The sequence below is a fragment of the Tachypleus tridentatus genome, chromosome 10 (assembly GCF_004210375.1).
Source record: "Tachypleus tridentatus isolate NWPU-2018 chromosome 10, ASM421037v1, whole genome shotgun sequence".
NCBI lineage: Eukaryota > Metazoa > Arthropoda > Merostomata > Xiphosura > Limulidae > Tachypleus > Tachypleus tridentatus.
This window is the reverse complement of record NC_134834.1, coordinates 20,270,648-20,290,853: the sequence shown is the minus strand read 5'-3', so window position 1 is coordinate 20,290,853 and position 20,206 is coordinate 20,270,648. Positions and strand designations below refer to the sequence as shown.

General features: G+C 36.0%; 1 protein-coding gene across 7 annotated transcripts in view; it reads right to left on the bottom strand.

Moving 5' to 3' along the window:
• LOC143228842 (uncharacterized) overlaps positions 1-17,094 on the bottom strand; it is a 53,300-nt gene extending 36,206 nt beyond the window's left edge. For 2 of the 7 annotated variants that reach the window (XR_013015473.1, XM_076460232.1), the window contains exon 1: positions 7,726-8,550. Coding sequence is in view for 1 of the 7 variants with exons in the window: in XM_076460232.1 (XP_076316347.1) it covers positions 7,726-7,823 (98 nt within the window). In the remaining 6 variants the exon portion in view is untranslated. Of the gene's footprint in view, positions 1-7,725; positions 8,551-13,157; positions 13,212-14,740; positions 14,817-16,955 lie in introns of those variants that run through there. The other 5 variants (XR_013015472.1, XR_013015477.1, XR_013015476.1 and 2 more) reach the window with 5 other exon arrangements.
• Positions 17,095-20,206: the final 3,112 nt, after the last annotated feature.

The following is a 20,206-nucleotide window of genomic DNA, read 5'->3' as shown; positions in this document are numbered from 1 at the left end:
TTTACCAACGAATAGTGGGATTGACCGTCACATTATAACACCTACACGGCTGAAAGGGCGAGCATGTTTGGCGCGACGAGGATGCGAACCCACGACCCTCAGATTATGAGTCGCATGCTTTAACACGCTTGGCCATGCCGGGCCAATGGTGGTGAATACTACTGTATAATTCAAAGTAGATATTTCGATTTCGTTCTTGTTTGGCACTTAAACAAGAAAATGCATCTGAGCAATTTTAGTTACGAACATTTTTATTTTTCTAATAATACATGTAACGTTTCTCTTGATCTGAAAAGCAGTTAACTGTAATTACGAAATTATTATGCAACGTAATATGATGTCTCGAGATCAACTTCTGGCAAATTTCCAGACATGTTCGCCATCGCGGGTGTGGTAACATGATTGTGCTTAAAAGCTCGTGCAAATTTTTAAACGTGGTGTTAATTCATGCAGCCTATAAAATGTTTAGACCACTACACTAATACCAGTTGTTCACTACGATTGTACTGACAAATTTGAAAAACACATTGCGCTTAGTCGTCAGTTGGTCTCGTGACTAAGGTCAGAAAAACGTTTTCTAATGTGCGGTTTGTGTCACGTACGTGCAGTAGTGCTTTGGTTTCTCAATTCGTACATCAAGACTGTGTAACACATGCAATAAATCATTTAACTTTTGTGTGGTAAGTGTTCATATCATTCAACTTCCTTTATAATAGCATCACACAGCCACCAAGGTAACAAGATTTAATGGTGACGTCAGTTAAAGCCACAGTGTCTTCATACAAAAAAAAACAAGCTTTCTTTGTTTCGAATATTCGCGCAAAGTTACACAACTGCTAACTGAACTAACCGTCCCAAACTTATAAACTAGAGGGAAGACGATTAGTTAACAGCACCGCCACCACCAACTCTAAAGCTATTATAATCAAATGATTGGACTTATTTTTTGCCACAACGCGACGCGAACTTTGGACCATCTGATCCACAGATCGGCAATCTAACCTTTATGCGACGCCAGACCCGTAAAAAAGTGATACATTTAAGAAGAATTACTATCATTGTGGAAATATATGTATATATATTATTACTATTGAAATTTAGAATAATTTGCTTCCTCCTAACAGTAACAGAACTGTAAGTCTGAAGGCTTACAACGCTAAAAATTGGGTTTCGGTATCCATGGTGGGCATAGCAAAGATAGCTTATTGTTTACTTTCACGCTTGAATAGAAGCAAACAACTTTATGATTCCAAATATGTTTTCTGAGATCTTTATACATTGTTCAATTTGGAACGGGCCCCTGTATGGCCAGGTGGTTAGGGCGCTCGACTAGTAAACTGAGGGTTGCGGGTTCGAATCGCTGTGACACCAAACATACTCAGCCTTTCAGCTGTGGGGTATTTTTATTTGACGGTCAATCCCGCTATTAACTGGTAAAAGAATAGCTCCAAGAGTTGGCAGCTGCCTCTAGTCTTACACTGCTAAATTAGGGACGGCTAGCGCAGGTAGCCCTCGTGTTGTTGTACGAAAAATTCAAAAAACAAACAAATAATTTTGGAGCTTAAACGGTATGGTTCTCATGTTTCAAATGTTATGCATAGGAGAAAAAAATACTGTCATAACGAATTTATCAGAGACGAAACAGCCAACACCAACGTGAGTAATAACATCTGGTACAGATTAATAATACCATAGGCTTTTATATCGTAGACTGTTGTAACTTCATGTATAGGAACGGTCAGATGCAAACTCGCTTTGTTAACCTGAAGCTGGCTGACCTAAGAAGGTCGAAACGTTGCCCTGTACTTTATTCTAATTAAAGTTTTAATAGCCATACCAGCCATTTTGAGAATACATTTTTACTTCAAGTGGGTTTCTTGTCATCACGAATCTTGTAGCTTCGGGAAACGTTTATCCTTTAAAGTTATAATTGAGAAATACATTGCTTTGTTTTAAATACTTAAATTACACATTGATTTGCAGACCTGCCCTTGTAGTCCTCTTTAACACTTTAGTCATACTGTAGCAGTATGTAAGCTGATTAAAATGATGACGTAAGCGTGTATCTTTGAACCAGACAGTGGGGTAGAGGATAGGGGTCAAAGTTAAAATCGGGGTTCGACATTATGAGGACAATCTACTAACGTGTAATAAACTGCATTCTGAATATACATCCTTAACCTTCACCAGTGGTCTTAACAACGTGAGTTTAAGCTCGCACGTCAAATCAAAGATGCAATTTTCATACAAAATAAATAAAATAACTTGGTTTAATTGCGTCAGATGGAGCTTTTTTCCAACCGATATTGGAGGTTAAGGATGTGTCAATTCTGGCATGTGAAATCCACATTTTTCTTTGAGATGTGCAAATTAAAAAACAATATTCGAGCAACGAACGAACTTATAATCGCCACCAATCGAAGGTCTTTTGTTTTGTTTTTAACAATATCAGAAAACCCGTACACTTGCATTATATTTCACATTTTTCTTAAGCCTATTTAACAAACACTCATTCACCATATGATGGAAGTTTTTGATAAAACCCTAACATTCACATAAATACGTACAAAAGAACCCGATCAGACAAAAAAAAAAAAAAACCTTAAAAGAATGATTAAAAACAACCCACGAAAAATGTCTAGATACACTATAATTTGGGATGTGTGTGTGTGTGAACCGAAGCTTCGTCCATTTAAATATGGAGGCCACACATACACCGACAGGAAAAACACGAAGACCAAATTTAGAATCAAGTCCTAACGTCGTCAACACCCACTTCCGGGATATCTTTCAAGACATGCTGCTGATAAAATTTAACAAATTACTGCAAGTTACAATCCCAGCTCCAGCACCATTTTCTTTAGCCGTTTACGACTGTGATATCTCCAGACTATACTACAACTTTTGCACTTTGAAAGCCATGTTTTAAAATATAGCTGAGCACAAGATTAAGGCAGTGATCGCTTTTCGTTAACCTGAAGATCACCTGAGAAGATCGAAACGATGTTCTATACTTTATTTTAATTAAAGTTTTAATATCCATACCAGCTGTCTTGTGAATACATTTTTACTTCAAATGGGTTTCTCGTCATCATGAATGATCTTAACCCTAAAAAGTCAAGTAACTGGTTTTGGTTTATTTAGACGGGCGAACTACACCTGCAATATTAAAAATTCACAGGAAACCATTTTTTCTACCAAAAATTAAATGAAATAGAGTGAAAAATATAAAGATCTACGTGTAGTTATGTACGGATAATACGGTCTAATGGAGCATCAGCGCTAATTCTTCGGGCTTATAACATAAAAATCCAGGATTCGATTCCTATAGGTAGACAGAATGCAGGTAACCCATTGTTTAGCTCTGCACAAAGAAAATAACATATGGATATTTTGACTACAGTTAGTTCAGTTTGGTTTGTTTAGAATTTCGTGCAAAGCTACTCGAGGGCTATCTGCGCTAGCCGTCCCTAATTTAGCAGTGTAAGACTAGAGGGAAGGCAGCTAGTAATCACCAACCTCCAACTCTTGGGCTACTCTTTTTATCAACGAATAATGGGATTGACCATCATTTATAACGCCCCCACCCATGAAAGGACGAGCATGTTTGGTGCGACAGGGATTCAGATACTTCAGTTCTGTAAAATCATTATAAGAAATCTACATTGTGTGTGTGTTTTGTGGTATTTTTCTTATAGCAAAGCCACATCAGGCTATCTGCTGTGACCACCGAGGGAAATCGAAACCCTGATTTCAGGGTTGTAAATCTGTAGACTCGCCGATGTCCCAGCGGGGACTGAAAACTTTCAAAACAGGGGTTAGTAATTTCGTGTACCCCAAACTGTAACAAATCAACCCCAAAGCTCGAAAACAGCGTTGCTCTTTACTTCATAGAGAGACTTACACGATGCACTAGACGAAATCGATTGTGTTCCTGTCACAAATCCGATTTCCAGGTGATACGTTTATTTTCCTTGATCCAAAAAATATCATATTTCCTGAAAACGTGCAGGATACATCACAAAGTATCCCACACGTTTATCCCCCCCCCTTTTGTAATGAGTAACCACATTTAAAAGGATAATGAAACATATTCTCGACTCCCGCTGACAACATAGCTTCATGAACTATTTCTATGTACATGTATTCAGTATTTCTCTTTTCTACGCCATTATTTTTTTTTTCTGTTACTCTTGGTTATTTGAAATTAAGCACAAATCTATACAGTAAGCCGTCTGTGCTCTGCCCACCACAGGTATCAAAACCCGGTTTCTAGCGGTGTGAGTCTGCAGACATACCGCTGTGCCACTGGGAGGCCTGTTACTCTTGACTTGCAAAGACTGGACTGAACATTTGAACTACCACAACACATATAAAGTTACAGAAAAAAAAATGAAATATTTTCACCATAAAAAAACTTAATACTTTTCTCAGATTCGTCAGATGAGTTATGTATCTATACAAGTTTTTATATTTTACAATTTAATGGAAAATTAGCACAATAACAAGCACGTGAAATATTTCTAAAATAGTGATGCTAAAATAGAATATTAATGTACCATGTAATTGATACAGTTCAAATTAGCATTGTCAAAATACATTTACCAAAGTATAGGTTTGGTTTGGTTTTTGGAATTTTAGGGAGGGCTATCTGTGCTAGCCGTCCCTAATTTAGCAGTGTAAGACAAGAGGGAAGGCAGCTAGTCATCACTGCCCACCGCCAACTCTTGGGCTACTCTTTTACCCACGAATAGTGGCCGTCACATTATAACGCCCCCACGGCTGAAAGGGCGAGCATGTTTGGCGCGACGGGGATGCGAACCCGCGACCCTCAGATTACGAAGCGCACGCCTTAACGCGCTAGGCCATGCCAGGCCCACCAAAGTATAATGCAATACAACTGAAATAGTAATAATGCATGCATTAATTATTGTTTAATACAATGTAATAAATGTAATACAATTGAGATTGCGTTGATAAATTACATTTAGTAGTGTGGATGTTATACAGTTAAAACTACAGTGTCAAAACGCATTTAATAGTTTTTAATTATGATCACATATATGCAGATAATTCTACCGATAGAAAATGTCTGTTTAATAAATATTATCCCCAACATTGTCCGACTGATTACTTGTCGCACTGCGTGAATTTACCAAAATTTTCTTGTTGGTAATTTAAATATATACAATGATGAATAATTTGTTGTTCGAAACTTTCTTGTCAAACACAAACATCGCAAGGCACCAAAACCCCAGTTCCTGCCGAAATAACAAAACCCTGAACTTCTTAAAATGTTACAACAGAAAAGAAGAATGTAACAGGCATATTCAGAAATTATTTTTAATTTATTGTACCGATAGGTGGAGAAGCAAAATTCACTTCGTTTGTTTGTTTTTGAATTTCGCGCAAAGCTACACGAGGGCTATCTGCACTAGCCGTCCCTAATTATACAGTGTAAGGCTAGAAGAAAGGCAGCTAGTCATCACCACCAACCACCACCTCTTGGGCTGCTCTTTTACCAACGAATAGTGGGATTGACTATCACATTATAACGCCCCCATGGCATGTTTGGTGCGACGGGGATTCGAACACGCGACCCTCACATTCCGAGTCGAACGTCTTAACCCACCTGGCCATGCCGGGCCTGTATTCACTTGGTAGTATTAGGATTAATGCGCTAAGTCATGTTTGTTATGTTAGCACATAGGCCTAATTTACGTGTTAAGCAGTACTGGTTCTATTGGCATATTCTATATGCCTAAAAGTAAACGTTAAATGAAAATTGCACCATATTTCAATGAATAAACCATATGCATTACATGTGTGACTCAACGAAAGAAGTAACTCGAAAATTTGATTCCTTTGTTTTTCTCTATCAAAACCACAATCCAAATCTCATTATTCATCGGTTATTATTTGGTCCGTTCATATTTATAAAAAGTAGATAAAAACTTGTATTTTGCTTGATGTTCACTATTTATTTCAAAATCTTCTATTTTTGTCTTGAATCTGTCGAAAGTACACTAAATTGAAATTCAACGTTACGAGAAAAATCATAAAACCAAATGAATCAGTCTTACATCTAGCCAATAAAAATACCAGTGTCTATTCACGCATGATTTCTCGAAATAGAGAGAATCACAAAAGCCAAAAGGCATTTATGCAGATAGAATAGTTCGATTACTGTCTTCACATTACGATATTAGTGACGGAATTTTCAGAAAGGGGGCCATAACCTACAAGTGTAGCGTATGTTGGTTTAATAAGCCTAAAAGTAAAGCCGCAATGTGTGATCATCTACCCTAGAACAAAAGCGCCTAGAACTGATCATGATACCAAAAATAATTCAATTTCAAACTTAAATTGTTTCTGAGTTAAACTATTTTCCGTTAAACCATCAACTTTTTTTTAAAAATAAAAACAAACAATATTAATCAAAGGAGACTAAATTACAAAATCAACAAAAAAATTTCCAGTTTTTTTAACATGGTATGTTCGCCAGACAACGTCCTGTTGGAAAGTCCGTCACTATTCACTTACTATTACCTGAATAATTGCTTGAGAATAATTTAATGTTACGTATGTAAAAATACTGCCCTTTGAAACTAATATTTTCACATTAGTTAGCCCTACTTTTTTAAATACAAACAGCTACACTTCATGCCACTTTTCCTAGCCCAATTAGTATGCTCGGCTATTGCTCTGGTTCCCCATACGCCTACGTTCTTTGTACCCTTCCGTAAGACGTTTGGTCAACATCTGGATCCACTAAAGATATGAAAAACAAATGGCGTGCACATATTTTCGTTATACAACGTGCACCCGTGGTTTTCATCTTTCAGTGATATATTATTTTATCCTTAAGTAATACTACATGGTTTTGTCCTTCAGTGATACTATATGGTTTTATCTAGTAACACTAGATGGTTTTATCTTTCAATAACACTACATGAATTTGATTCTTCGCACATTACATTATTTCATCCGTCAGTGACACTACGCTTCTAATCCTTCGATAACACTTTACGGTTTTAACATTTCAGAAATAACATAAAGTTCTAATCCTTTAATAACACTGTATGGTTTTAATATTTCATTAACACTATATTTATATTCAACTAAATGCAGAATGTAATGCAAAAAGATAGTTATGGTGCCCTTAACTCAAATTTGGTGATGTTTGTGTAATAACCTTGTTTCTTTGTGTTTCGAAATTGATAAGGCCTAAAGTAGATGTGTTTGTAACTGAATGAAACAAGTTCTTTGTTTTAAATTATGACTTATAACATATGAGTGGTTAACAAAACTATTATCACGTGTTAATATATATTTTCAATCAATATCTTCACTTGTTTAACGAGGTTATAACGAACTCCAGTTTTTAAACTAATTACAATTGTCGTATAATTTAGTTTTAGACTAAGGTCGTAATGATTTGAGACCCAGTTTGGTAAATTATATATAAATATATTGTAACTTATAATTATTAATTTCGTACTATACTGAGAAGGAGAGTATATTTATAATTCCGACATCTATCGACATTTCTGTTGATGATTAATTTACTATTTCACATATATAAAATTACTCCAGACAAATACGGTTCATGACGGTGAAGATTTAGCGACCACAAAAGCACACTTTCTTCTGTATCCCCAGTTTTACGAGATTTCGGAATATTTAATTGTATATAAATAACTTAGATGAGTAATTATATCTTACCTTCTAAATGGAACTTGTTCCAGGCCAGTTAAAATTAGGCTACGTTTAGGAGGACTAGTAACACTACGAGATCCTCTGGACCTTGGGAATGTGGCCATGTTTGTGTGACGTACTCGAGCGTATGCTGTATAGGCTTGAGAGTTGGGACTTAGAAAGGAACACCACTACATTTTCTTTACAGATAACAGACTTGTTCCATTTGTAATTTTACTTTTACTAACCACAGGAAGACAAACCTACCTCTAATTACATGAAAGCATTTCTGTAGCAAGGTAAAAAAAAAGAAAGAAGAAAATAACCAAATTATGCAATATCTGTTATCATTCTGTCAGAAAAACGATCACATTTTAATAATACTCCGTAGGCTGTTTTCTCCAGATACATAAAGGTTTAACTTTCCACATCGTCATTAGTAACGAAGTTTATATACTTGAAATGCTGGGCATATGGTACACACACGTTCAAATTATACTATCTTAACTTCGAAAAATAACGCATACGTTTTCAACTAAACAGTTTTAACTCACATCCACCACTGTTTCAACAAGCAACGCATAGTCGAGCTAGTATGTTTGTTCCCCAAAGCCTTTCCCAGACTGTTCAAGACCGTTGGCCCGCTTCTTTACACAAATTAAACCCCCACGTGCGTAGTTTTAATGGTCGACAACATTCGCATATCATGTCATCAGAATAATGTATTATGAAGGGTCCACTTAGAGGATGTATCCCCTCCCGTTACCGCCTAGGTTGAACTCCAGTAAATGGTCTCGCCAATGTGGCGGCTCCGAAGATGCACTACTAAGCTGGACGTACGCTGAAACTGACGTCACTCGCATCCCGACAGGCATCCTCATCCCTAGCAACGGAGAATTAAGGGGCCTCCTGCTCAGTGCGATCAATGCTCAGATTTTACGAGCACTCGTAAAAAAAAACAGTGGAAATTCAAACCATTAACAACTTCAGGACTGTGAGCAACTCAGCATCTAAAAATAACGAAATTAAATTCATAACAAAAACATTCATCCTTATACATGAATTAAAGACAAATCCTACACGATATATAAATTAAGTAACCGAGCCAAGCTAACAATTCTGGAGAGGAACAAAAACTCTTTGTCAAATAAATGTTAATCGGAATCATGCTTCATCCATTTCTTTCACTTACTTCAATAAGAGTTCAAGTATAAACGAACAGATTAATACCTAATATTAGGTACGATTTGAGGACCTAACATTTTCGTTTACTTAACATACAGAGCTTCTTCTGAATCAGAAACACACACACACACACACATATATATATATATAAAAGTTACGGTATTCACATACACCCGACAAGGAATTATCCTTGTATATATAAACACACATATACGTTAATTTATTAAATATCTTGCTCTATTCACAAGTTAATATCTACTTGCTTTGAATTTATATCCAGACTGTTGTAATTTTTTCCGTGCAAGTAAGTTTTAAATAAAAAAAAAAAAAAAAAAAGAAGAAAGGAAGTTAGGGTGCGGAGAGCTAAATTCAACTATTCCGGCGTACGGTAAACTGTTGTGGCGTTATGTGTTCACAGAGCTTTCATAAACTCATTCCCCTTTACGGATGATGTGTCACGTGACCTGTAACTCAATACGTCCTCAGCCTCCCTTAACAACGTATATAAAAGGAACGGCCTTAATATAAATACTCATATAGAGAATCTCTGTAATATGCTATCGGTAATTTCTTTATATTTTCTTCTACATTACATCAAAGTTCGTATTTAAGTAATGTTGAAAAAATACACAAAAGCTCTGTACCGTTTTGTCTCAGTGTGTTTGTTTTTCTTACAATAAAGCCACATCAGGCTATCTGCTGAGCACACCGCGTGGAATTGAACGCCTGATTTTAGCGTTGTAAGTCCGTAGACTTACCATTGTACGAGCGGGGGACTTGTCTCAGACTGAAGTCGTTAAAGTGATATCCGGACATTTCCGTAATAACATCTACTATCTCTGAGGGCCTAGTACTTTACAGCGCTGTTAAATAAACACAAGATCTACAAGAAAAACGTGATTTATCATACGATAATGTTCAGATACACTGGGAAAATAAATAAAAATACTTTCCAATGTTAAGGTATTCATTTCGAATAAACGTATTCATAAAAATATACGCATGTCTTTAACAAAATCTTTATGATTTCTATCGTGACTTGTTATTGGCTGTTTTTCATGACGTCAAATTTTGGCGAAGAGAATCAAAGTTCTCTTTGTCAGTCTGACAGATTACGTTTCACAAACAACACTTTGTTTCTAAATCATATTTACCAGTTTGAAGTCAACACTTACAAACAGCGTAAACTTCCAAGTTTGAATCCATTGGTCTCGGCAGCTTCAATAACAATGGTTCCTTTTATCAAACCACAAAGTCAAACTTTAAGACCTGTGAAGAAAACTCGTGCAGTGTTGTGTTATCCACATTGTTCGACACACAAACGTTTCACAGATACACCGAGTGAAAACAACTTCGTATTAAAATAAATTAATTTTAATTAACTTTGTATTATTAAAAAACACAAAATAACGATACAGTGACGTGCTGGTTTCAATTTTTTTAACTCGCTTTGAGAATAATACACGTGAGAACCATATTTTCGTATATTTGGTATTCCAGGTCCACCATATTGGTTTTTAACACAATTTAATGCGTTCGCTATAGGCGAATACTGTTCAATAATACGACCTTTATTAAGTTGTAGCTTAGAAAAAAGTTAAAATTAACAAATTTTGATCTTATAATGTGCGAATGGTTTACTTTTATGCTGGTTAATTCGTCAAGGCACTTACATAGTTGAAACGGTGAAAGAATAGCGTTTTGACGCCTTCCGTTTCTCTTGTCATTTTTACCTATTATAAATACATAAGGTGGGATAAAGTTTAACCCAGAAAGTACGAGTTATGGCTTTAACTAATAAGAGAAGTTATTCGATTTATAACACTAAAGACAGTATGGTTTCTTTGATGGTAATTAGTGTCACCATGCACTTTTGATTGACTTATTACATGTTACTAACGTGAACTGTCTATAATACATTACTAGCCGTACGTTGCTGCTGGCGAGGCCTATAATCCATGTGCCTCAGTTTTTACACCATTAACTCGTTGTCTTGAAATTAGACTAAATTGGAGCTTAACGAATAATTCTGAAATCTAGTATGTTACCACGTTTGATGAAATTGTTTTTTTAAATTGCTAATAAATACCGGGTAAAGGATTTTATTCCAGAAAACGTTTTGCTTTATCAGCTTCTTTGCAAGTTATCAAATAAGAATGTAAAAAAACAACAAAACATGTCTGGTAATTTATTATATAGAACTTGATGAGCGAATAGTTTGTTTGTTTTTCAATTTCGTGCAAAGCTAAACGAGAGCTAGCTACATGGCGGCTCGTAAGTCCTTATTCATCCATATATCTTATGTATCCAGTGTATTTGTATGGTGTCACCAGTATTCTTGCGCTCATGTACCCACGTACTTGTCACAATACACTCTTCAAGTATAAATGGGCTGACACCCGCCATATTTCTATGACAAAAAAAAACAAATTTATAATACATGCGTAATTGAATATAACACAATAACATATGGATGGGTAGGGACTTACGGGCCACCCTGTACATTAACCGTCCCTAACTTAGGTGAAGTATCAGGGGAAAGCAGCAAGTCATCACCATCTACCGCCAACTCTTGGGCTACTCTTTCACCAACGAATAATGGAATTGCTCGAGACATTTTAACTTTCCACGGCTGAAAGGTGCGAGAAAGTTTGGTGTGACGAGAATTCAAACCCTCAACCCTCAGACTGAGACTCAAGCTCCCTAACCACCCGGCCATGCTAGGCCAAGCGAACGGGTAACAACCCTAACTCAATCGTCGTAAACAAATGGAAATAATTCATATTATTAGTGAAGTACATGGATTTTATAAAGAAATCCAAGTTTCTAAAACGATTATAATTGAATGACTATTAGTGCTATAAAAGGGCGAGCACGTTTTGTACGATCGGGATTCGAACCTGCGACCCTCGGATATATTTTAATGACTATTAGTCCCATAAGCGAACAAAATATCACCAAAACTTTTATTCAGGACTATTTAGAAGTAATACTCAGACTATTAAAAACCATATTGAATTGTATACATTTCTGATAAAGTTTGAAGACAGCTCGAATTAGTTTGTTTGTTTTGAATTTCGCGCAAAGCTACTCGAGAGCTATCTGCGCTAGCCGTCCCTAATTTAGCAGTGTAAGAGTAGCGGAAAGGCAGCTGGTCATCACCACCCACCGCCAACTCTTGGGCTCCTCTTTTACCAACGAATAGTGGAATTGACCGTAACATTACAACGGCCACACGGCTGAAAGGGCGAGCATATTTGGTGCGACCGGATTCGAACTCGCGACCCTCGCATTAAGAGTCGAACGCCTTAGCACGCTTGGCCACGCTGGACCTCTCGAATTAGTAACGAAAGTGTTGACGTTGTCACCCTTGTTTGCTAAAAGTGGGTTCCTTGTCATCAACTTTTCTCTATTTTTCACTAATATAAGATTAATCAAATTACCTATTATTGTGCAGGAACTTTCAAAGATACAGAACGGGTGACCTTAGAGTTGTTGAATTTAAGCACCACAGGCTATGTATGTTAATTCTAACAGGAAACAATAGGAAACGTACTTATCCTCTTCTGTGACAGTTTTTCAATCACCATGTCTTGAACAAAGCTCTGTTTCCCACTGTACCTCCCTCTAGTGGCATAGCTGTATGTCTTCCAACTTAAAACGCTAGAAACCGGGTTTCGATACCCGTTGTAGGTAGAAGAACACGGATATCCTTTTTTGTAAAATTTTCTTCTCATGTGACAAAAAATTTCATATGATGTTAGTTTTTGAAACACCAGTGTATCTTTGATGAAGTTTCACTTATTTTGGATCCCACCCGCTAGTACAACGGTAAGTCTACAGATTTACAAATGTAAAATCAGGAGTTCGATCCCCAGCGGTGGACTCAGCAGATAACTCGATGTGGCTTTGCTATAACAAACACACACTCTTCTTGGAGAGACAACTTTTGAGATTTATTTAAATATGAGTATTCTATTTTGTTGTTTGAAAAAAGATTTATGTAAAAAAATTTCGCTTGTTTAAAGCATGTCTTTCATTCTCCTATATATATTTAGTTAGGGCCTCTTTGAACAAGTCTGTGATGAGCAGGGTGAAACGTCGCTTTCAAAATCAGGCCTGGCGATTCGAAACAACTTTTGCTACGAGGGGATAACTGTACTGAAACTTTCAGACGAGTGTATGTTTGTGGTCTTTGTATCAAGCTACCTGTACTCTGTCCACCACAAGAAATAATAACCCTAATTTTTAACATAAAATGTCCATAAGCTTACCGCTGATCCACTGGAGTGAGGGGCAGGTGAAATATTTTATGGTACTTGATATGCCTAAAAAACAAACAAACGATATTATGCTTTCTTTTTGCTTAAGAAAACGTCAAATGAAGCGACGGTAGTGATACCTAGCGAGCTACTGTGTTAACACTCCATGGGGATAACATGAATGTTTATCAATAAATTTAAAAATTCACTACAGGTTGAAAGTTTCTATATGTCCACTTATTCAACACCACGCTTCCTTTAACATACATTTCAGGGTATTTATTTAGATTGTTAGATTATATATATATCTGTGTAAACATATAGTTCAGGGTATTTATTTAGATTGTTAGATTATATATATCTGTGTAAACATACAGTTCAGGGTATTTATTTAGATTGTTAGATTATATATATATCTGTGTAAACATACAGTTCAGGGTATTTATTTAGATTGTTAGATTATATATATATATCTGTGTAAACATACAGTTCAGGTTATTTATTTCGATTTTTAGATTATATACATATATGTGTGTAAACATACAGTCAGGGTATTTATTTAGATTGTTAGATTATATATATGTGTGTGTAAACATACAGTCAGGGTATTTATTTAGATTGTTAGATTATATATATGTGTGTGTAAACATACAGTTCAGGGTATTTATTTAGATTGTTAGATTATATATATATCTGTGTAAACATACAGTTCAGGTTATTTATTTCGATTTTTAGATTATATATATGTGTGTGTAAACATACAGTCAGGGTATTTATTTAGATTGTTAGATTATATATATGTGTGTGTAAACATACAGTTCAGGGTATTTATTTAGATTGTTAGATTATATATATATCTGTGTAAACATACAGTTCAGGTTATTTATTTCGATTTTTAGATTATATACATATATGTGTGTAAACATACAGTCAGGGTATTTATTTAGATTGTTAGATTATATATATGTGTGTGTAAACATACAGTCAGGGTATTTATTTAGATTGTTAGATTATATATATGTGTGTGTAAACATACAGTCAGGGTATTTATTTAGATTGTCAGATTACATATATATATGTATGTAAACATACAGTTAAGGGTATTTATTTAGATTATATATATATGTATGTAAGCATACAGTCAGGTTATTTGTTTAAATTGTTAGATTACATATATATATGTATGTAAACATACAGCTAAGGGTATTTATTTAGATTGTTAGAATATATATGTATGTAAACATACAGTTAAGGGTATTTATTTAGATTGTTAGATTATATATATATGTATGTAAACATACAGTCAGGTTATTTGTTTAGATTGTTAGATTACACTATGTAACCAAAGTTTTACTTTTTTTTTTGTTCCTGGGCAGAAAGTATTAATTTCCATATGTCTAAAGTAAATGGAAAAGCAAAGTTTCACATCATTCCAGGTAGATTCAGTGCTGAGTAGCTTATAGAGAATTTTTTGAACTTACAAGAATTTTCAAAAACTTTCTAGAATGTTGTAAAACTCATGAGAATTTTCAAATTTTTTTTAGAATTTTCTAGAACTTTCCATAATAATATATATACAAGGGCTCGCTACTCACCACTTCAGTTTATTTCTGACTGCCTAAGTGAACACATAGACCTATCTGATTTTATTAGAGATGGCATCAAAAAGCTGCAAACATTCTCCAGACGCATCCAGAAGCCTCAAAGCAGTGCTGATCCATAACGGGAGTAAGTATCCGTCTCTTACCCTGGCTCATTCGGTGCACCTCAAAGAGGAATATAACAGCGTCAAGATCTTGTTAGAAGCCTTGAAGTATGATGAGTATGGCTGGGAGGTTATCGGAGACTTCAAAATGGTGACACACTTGATTGGTTTACAAGGAGACTTTACCAGGCTTCCCTGTTATCTTTGTCTTTGTGACACCACAGCACACTACAACAGGAAGCACTGGCCACAACGGACCGAGTTCTCTGTGGGGAGGCACAATGTCAAGTGTGAGCCGCTGGTAGACCTCCAGAAGGTGTTGTTACCACCATCGCACATAAAACTGTGTCTTATGAAACAATTTGTCACAGTTCTTAATGAGGAGTCTGCAGCCTTCAAGTACCTTCGAGACTTCTTCCCTAAGCTGTCTGAGAAAAAGGTCAAAGCTGGTGTCTTCGTTGGACCACAAATAAAGAAGATACAGGGATACACAGAATTCCCCAAAAAAGCTCAGTAGGAATGGTAAAAACTTGGGGCAGCTTTTTCGCAGTGGTTCGGAGCTTCTTGAGCAATCACAAGGCCGAAAATTATGTAGAACTGGTTGAGGCTCTGGTGATAACTATGGTAAAACGGGCTGTAGGATGTCCCTGAAAGTCCATATTCTTGACGCTCATCTCAATAAATTCAAGGAAAACATGGGAGTATACTCAGAGGAGCAAGACAAGCGCTTCCACCAAGATATACTGGACTTTGAACTCTGCTACCAAGGAGCGTATAACGAAAACATGATGGGAGACTATATTTGGGGGCTGATACGTGAAAGCGATTTACATTACAGTAGCAAATCTCGAAAAACTACTCACTTCTAAACATTTTTGTGTAACTTTAGTATAAATACATGTAAATCTTGATTCATATGTTGTTTTATTCAGACCTTATGTAAATGAAAATGTGCAAATTTGCCCATTTTTACATAGAAAATAGGTTAATTTCTAAATTTCGTTATCCAGGTCACAAAAGCAATGTTTGAAGGGAATAATGGTCATTTTCTGTACTTTTACAACATAAGAAATTAAGAAATAACACATACTACCCAGGAGCAAAATTTGTGTTACATAGTTTTATATATATATGTGTGTATATTTAAATTTTCTTTAGAGGGTCGTCAGTAGAATGAGCTGTAACCACCCACCTAACAAAATAACCCATAACCACCAACTAAGCAGAATGAGTCGTAACAATGTACTTTTTCGAATTGTTTGTTTGTTTTGGAATTTCGCACAAAGCTACTCGAGGGCTATCTGTCCCTAATTTAGCAGTGTAAGACTAGAGGGAAGGCAGCTAGTCATCACCACCCACCGCCAACTCTTGGGCTACTCTTTTACCAACGAATAGTGGGATTGACCGTCACATTATACGCTCCCACGGCTGGGAGGGCGAGCATGTTTTAGCGCGACGCGGGCGCGAACCCGCGACCCTCGGATTACGAGTCGCACGCCTTACGCGCTTGGCCATGCCAGGCCCACTTTGTCGAATGAGCTGCAACCAACCACTTAACATAACGCTACCAACATCGAGGTAGCTATACATTTCTAATTCATCTAACGTTTCATTTATTTTACTTTTACAAAACTGTGGTTAACGTTTAAACGTTTACTGAAAAAAATTTTTTTTTTTTTTTCAAAAATAAGGTGGAAATACGTATAATGATAATACATGGTAAACATGAAAACGTACAAAGTTCAAACCAGTCACAAACACCTGGTCATAAAATAAACACCCATTAATCTTTTAACAAATCGACGTGTTAATATTTGTGTTTTACTTTAGAAAACGAGAGTAAGACCACGTGTGCACGTAATCTGGACAGATTTTTCTATTATTAGTCAGAATATTCAAAAGTACGTTTGAGTAAACATGATACACTGTCTTCTCCGTTGTCGTGAAGAACCTCATTTGTTTAAAAACCAAAATTAACTGTGTTACCAGAACATTTCGCGTGAGATTTAAACAAGGAGGAATTTGAGACGCGAAGTTTTAATTTGCGATGATCTAAAGATCACGAGACGTCCTAATAATTCCGACACGGAGAATTTGGTACTTACATTGTACTGTTCTATTTGAAGTATAACCCATCTGAGTAAGGGAGGGAGCACCTCACTGAAGAACTCTATCTCCCTAACAATCCTCCAGTTTATTCTTTGCCTCTATGTCCCCTCTAAAAACAAATCTAGAAACGCCACCGACTGGGACAAGTCTGTTCCGTTTAGGCTTAGGTAAGCGTACGAGGAAAATGATGTGACATTGCAGTATAGGCGCACTTACGATCATTAAAAATCAAACTCGTGAGGCCTTATTAGGAACATTGCCAAGAATAACAAGCACGTGTAAATTTGGGATTTTAAGTTCGGTGAAGATGTTGTTTACTGTTAAAAACGGGACATACAGCTATAAATTAACACAGATCCATTGGTCGACTTTCAAAACGAGTTTATCTCAATTAACTTTGCTTTCCTTTTTATATGATTGCAATATTCTAGTAACCACATCATAATTTCTACTTGTTACGTTACCAGAAATAAATAAATGCACAGTTCAAGTAAATAAGTTTGTTTATTTTTTGAATTTCGTGGAAAGCTACTCGAGGGCTATCTGTGTTAGTCATCCCTAATTTTGCAGTGTAAGACTAGAGGAAAGGCAGGTAGTCTTCACTACCCACCACCAACTCTTGGGCAACTTTTTTACCCAAGAATAGTGGGATTGATCGTAATATTATAACGCCCCCACAGCTGAAAGGAGAGCATGTTTGATGTGACGGGGATTCGAACCCGCGACCCTCGGATTACGAGTTGAATGTCCACCTGGCCATGCCGGGCCATGTAAATAGGTTAACCTATAAAACAATTCTAGAAGAACTGGATACTGATTGGTTGATAAAATATAAAATATTTAAAGCACAACACCAGGATGGAAAAGGCTTAAATATATGTTTTAGACCTTTAATTCCAAGAGTAAACTTTGTTTACATATAATCTATATTTTTGTCTTTGATTGACTTTGTTTAATATTCTCCATTAAAGATGGCAGCCATAACATCCTTTGAACCTCGCAAGTTTTTGAAAATCGAATTATTGCTTCATATAAATAAACTTAAATATCATTCTCGTTACATATATGTGCATCAAAACACAAAGCGTTAAAATGTACTTGAAATTTATAAACCACCAATCAACGACGAGAACCCACACAGTTAAAAACAACGGAAACCTCAAAGTATTCAACCATATCTTCACTTGAAGAGGGTCCGCGCTCGACTCGTAATCAAGCTAGATCTTTAACACCACTGTAAGCCCGGCACGGCCAGGTGGGTTAAGACGTTCGACTCGTAATCCGAGGGTCGCGGGTTCGAATCCCCGTAGCACCAAACATGCTCGTCCTTTCAGCCGTGTGGGCGTTATAATGTAACAGTCAATCCCACTATTCGTTGGTAAAAGAGTAGCCCTAGAGTTGGCGATGGGTGGTGATGACTAGCTGCCTATCCTCTAGTCATACACTACTAAATTAAGGACTGTTAGCGCAAATAGCCCTCGTGTAGCCTTACGCGAAATTCAAAACAAACAATCATTTGAAGAAAATCTTCTTTTCGAACCTTGTACGCAGAAAACTGAAGCTGAAAACGTTTCTGTATATTTTATTGACTGGTGTATATATACTGTTGTTGGTTTTTCAGAAATAAATTACCCCCGTGGTTGGCAAAGCACAGATATAACATTGCGTAACTTTTGCTTAGTTCCGAGCAAACAAACAGAAATAGCAACAAATTTGTGCTTTTGACATCATTTTTGTTTTGTTGTTTTTGCGCAGATGCACACAATGAGCAGTTTTGATGTGTTCTCCATGGGAATCGAATCGAGAATTTTAACTTTATAGGCTACCGAGAAACATATGTATGTGATTACAGATAAAGTCTTGCAAATTCCTTCAAATATTATAACATATCATTATTTTCAAAACATACAAGAAGAAATATATTCGATAGTCGTAACGACTGCATTAATATTTTATTTTATTTTACGATATCAAAACTACTAACTAACACAAAATTTCAGAGTCATAGCTAGGAGAGGACAACCGCCCAGGGTGCAAAGGGGTAAAAGCGGAAAAGTGACAAAAAATGGCTAGCCATGGAACTCTCCACGAGGCCATAAATGTGATGGCTTGCCCTAGGCACCAACCAAGTCGTCTACTTACAACTTTCCAAATATATATTTTACGAATTTAAGTAATATTCACATCTTAACTCATGAATGGAACTCTGAAGAACAAAAAATGTACAGAAACTCATATGCGCATATATGTAATTTATAATATAGCTTACAAAATAAAAATAAAATATATATAATTATTTTTATTATAATAACCGTCATAGTGAGTGCAATTACACATTGTATTTGATATACCATATTAAAGTGCTGGATTATCGTTTGCGATATTTTAATGGCTTTATATTAAATATTTCATAGTAGTAAACTTACACCAGATGTCGTTTTATTTATCTTTCATTCCGCTGAGTTACAGAAAGATACTTTACACAGATGCGGGTATTGACCACAGTGTATCAACCAATAAAACGTATCACTTGAATATATATTTATTATTACCCAATCACGCCGATAGATGACACTGCCCGACTTTAGTTAATAACGGCTGATATCGAAATTTCTGAGCAACTTCTCTTCGTGACGTTATTGCTAAGAGCAACTAATTTCGTGAGCTCATTTATTGGTTTATTTGAAGAATGTTTTAAAATGATTTAGATGTTGTGAGTTGTGATGTATGTGTCTCGGTTTTGATAGTACTTTGAAAAGCATGCAAGGGTGGACGAAAACCGTATCAAATAATTCCTAGTACTGAAAAATCTGCAGAACTAACCGATGTTAGTTAATTAACTAACCGATATTAATGAGTTAATTAACCAATAAAACGTATTTCCACATCAAGCTGCCTATAATATAATGCACATTAGCATTGGGTACCTGGCTATTGTGATATAGGTTCTTACAAATTCATTTTTATCCTAATTGTAACAGTTGATTAGATATGCGATTTAAAATAAAGATTTGAAACTTTCACTGTTAACTCAAAATGAAATGTTTATTAAACTACAGATTATTTGTTTGTTTGTTTTTGGAATTTCGCACAAAGCTACTCGAGGGCTATCTGTGCTAGCCGTCCCTAATTTAGCAGTGTAAGACTAGAGGGAAGGCAGCTAGTCATCACCACCCACCGCCAACTCTTGGGCTACTCTTTTACCAACGAAAAGTGGGATTGACCGTAACATTATAACGCACCCACG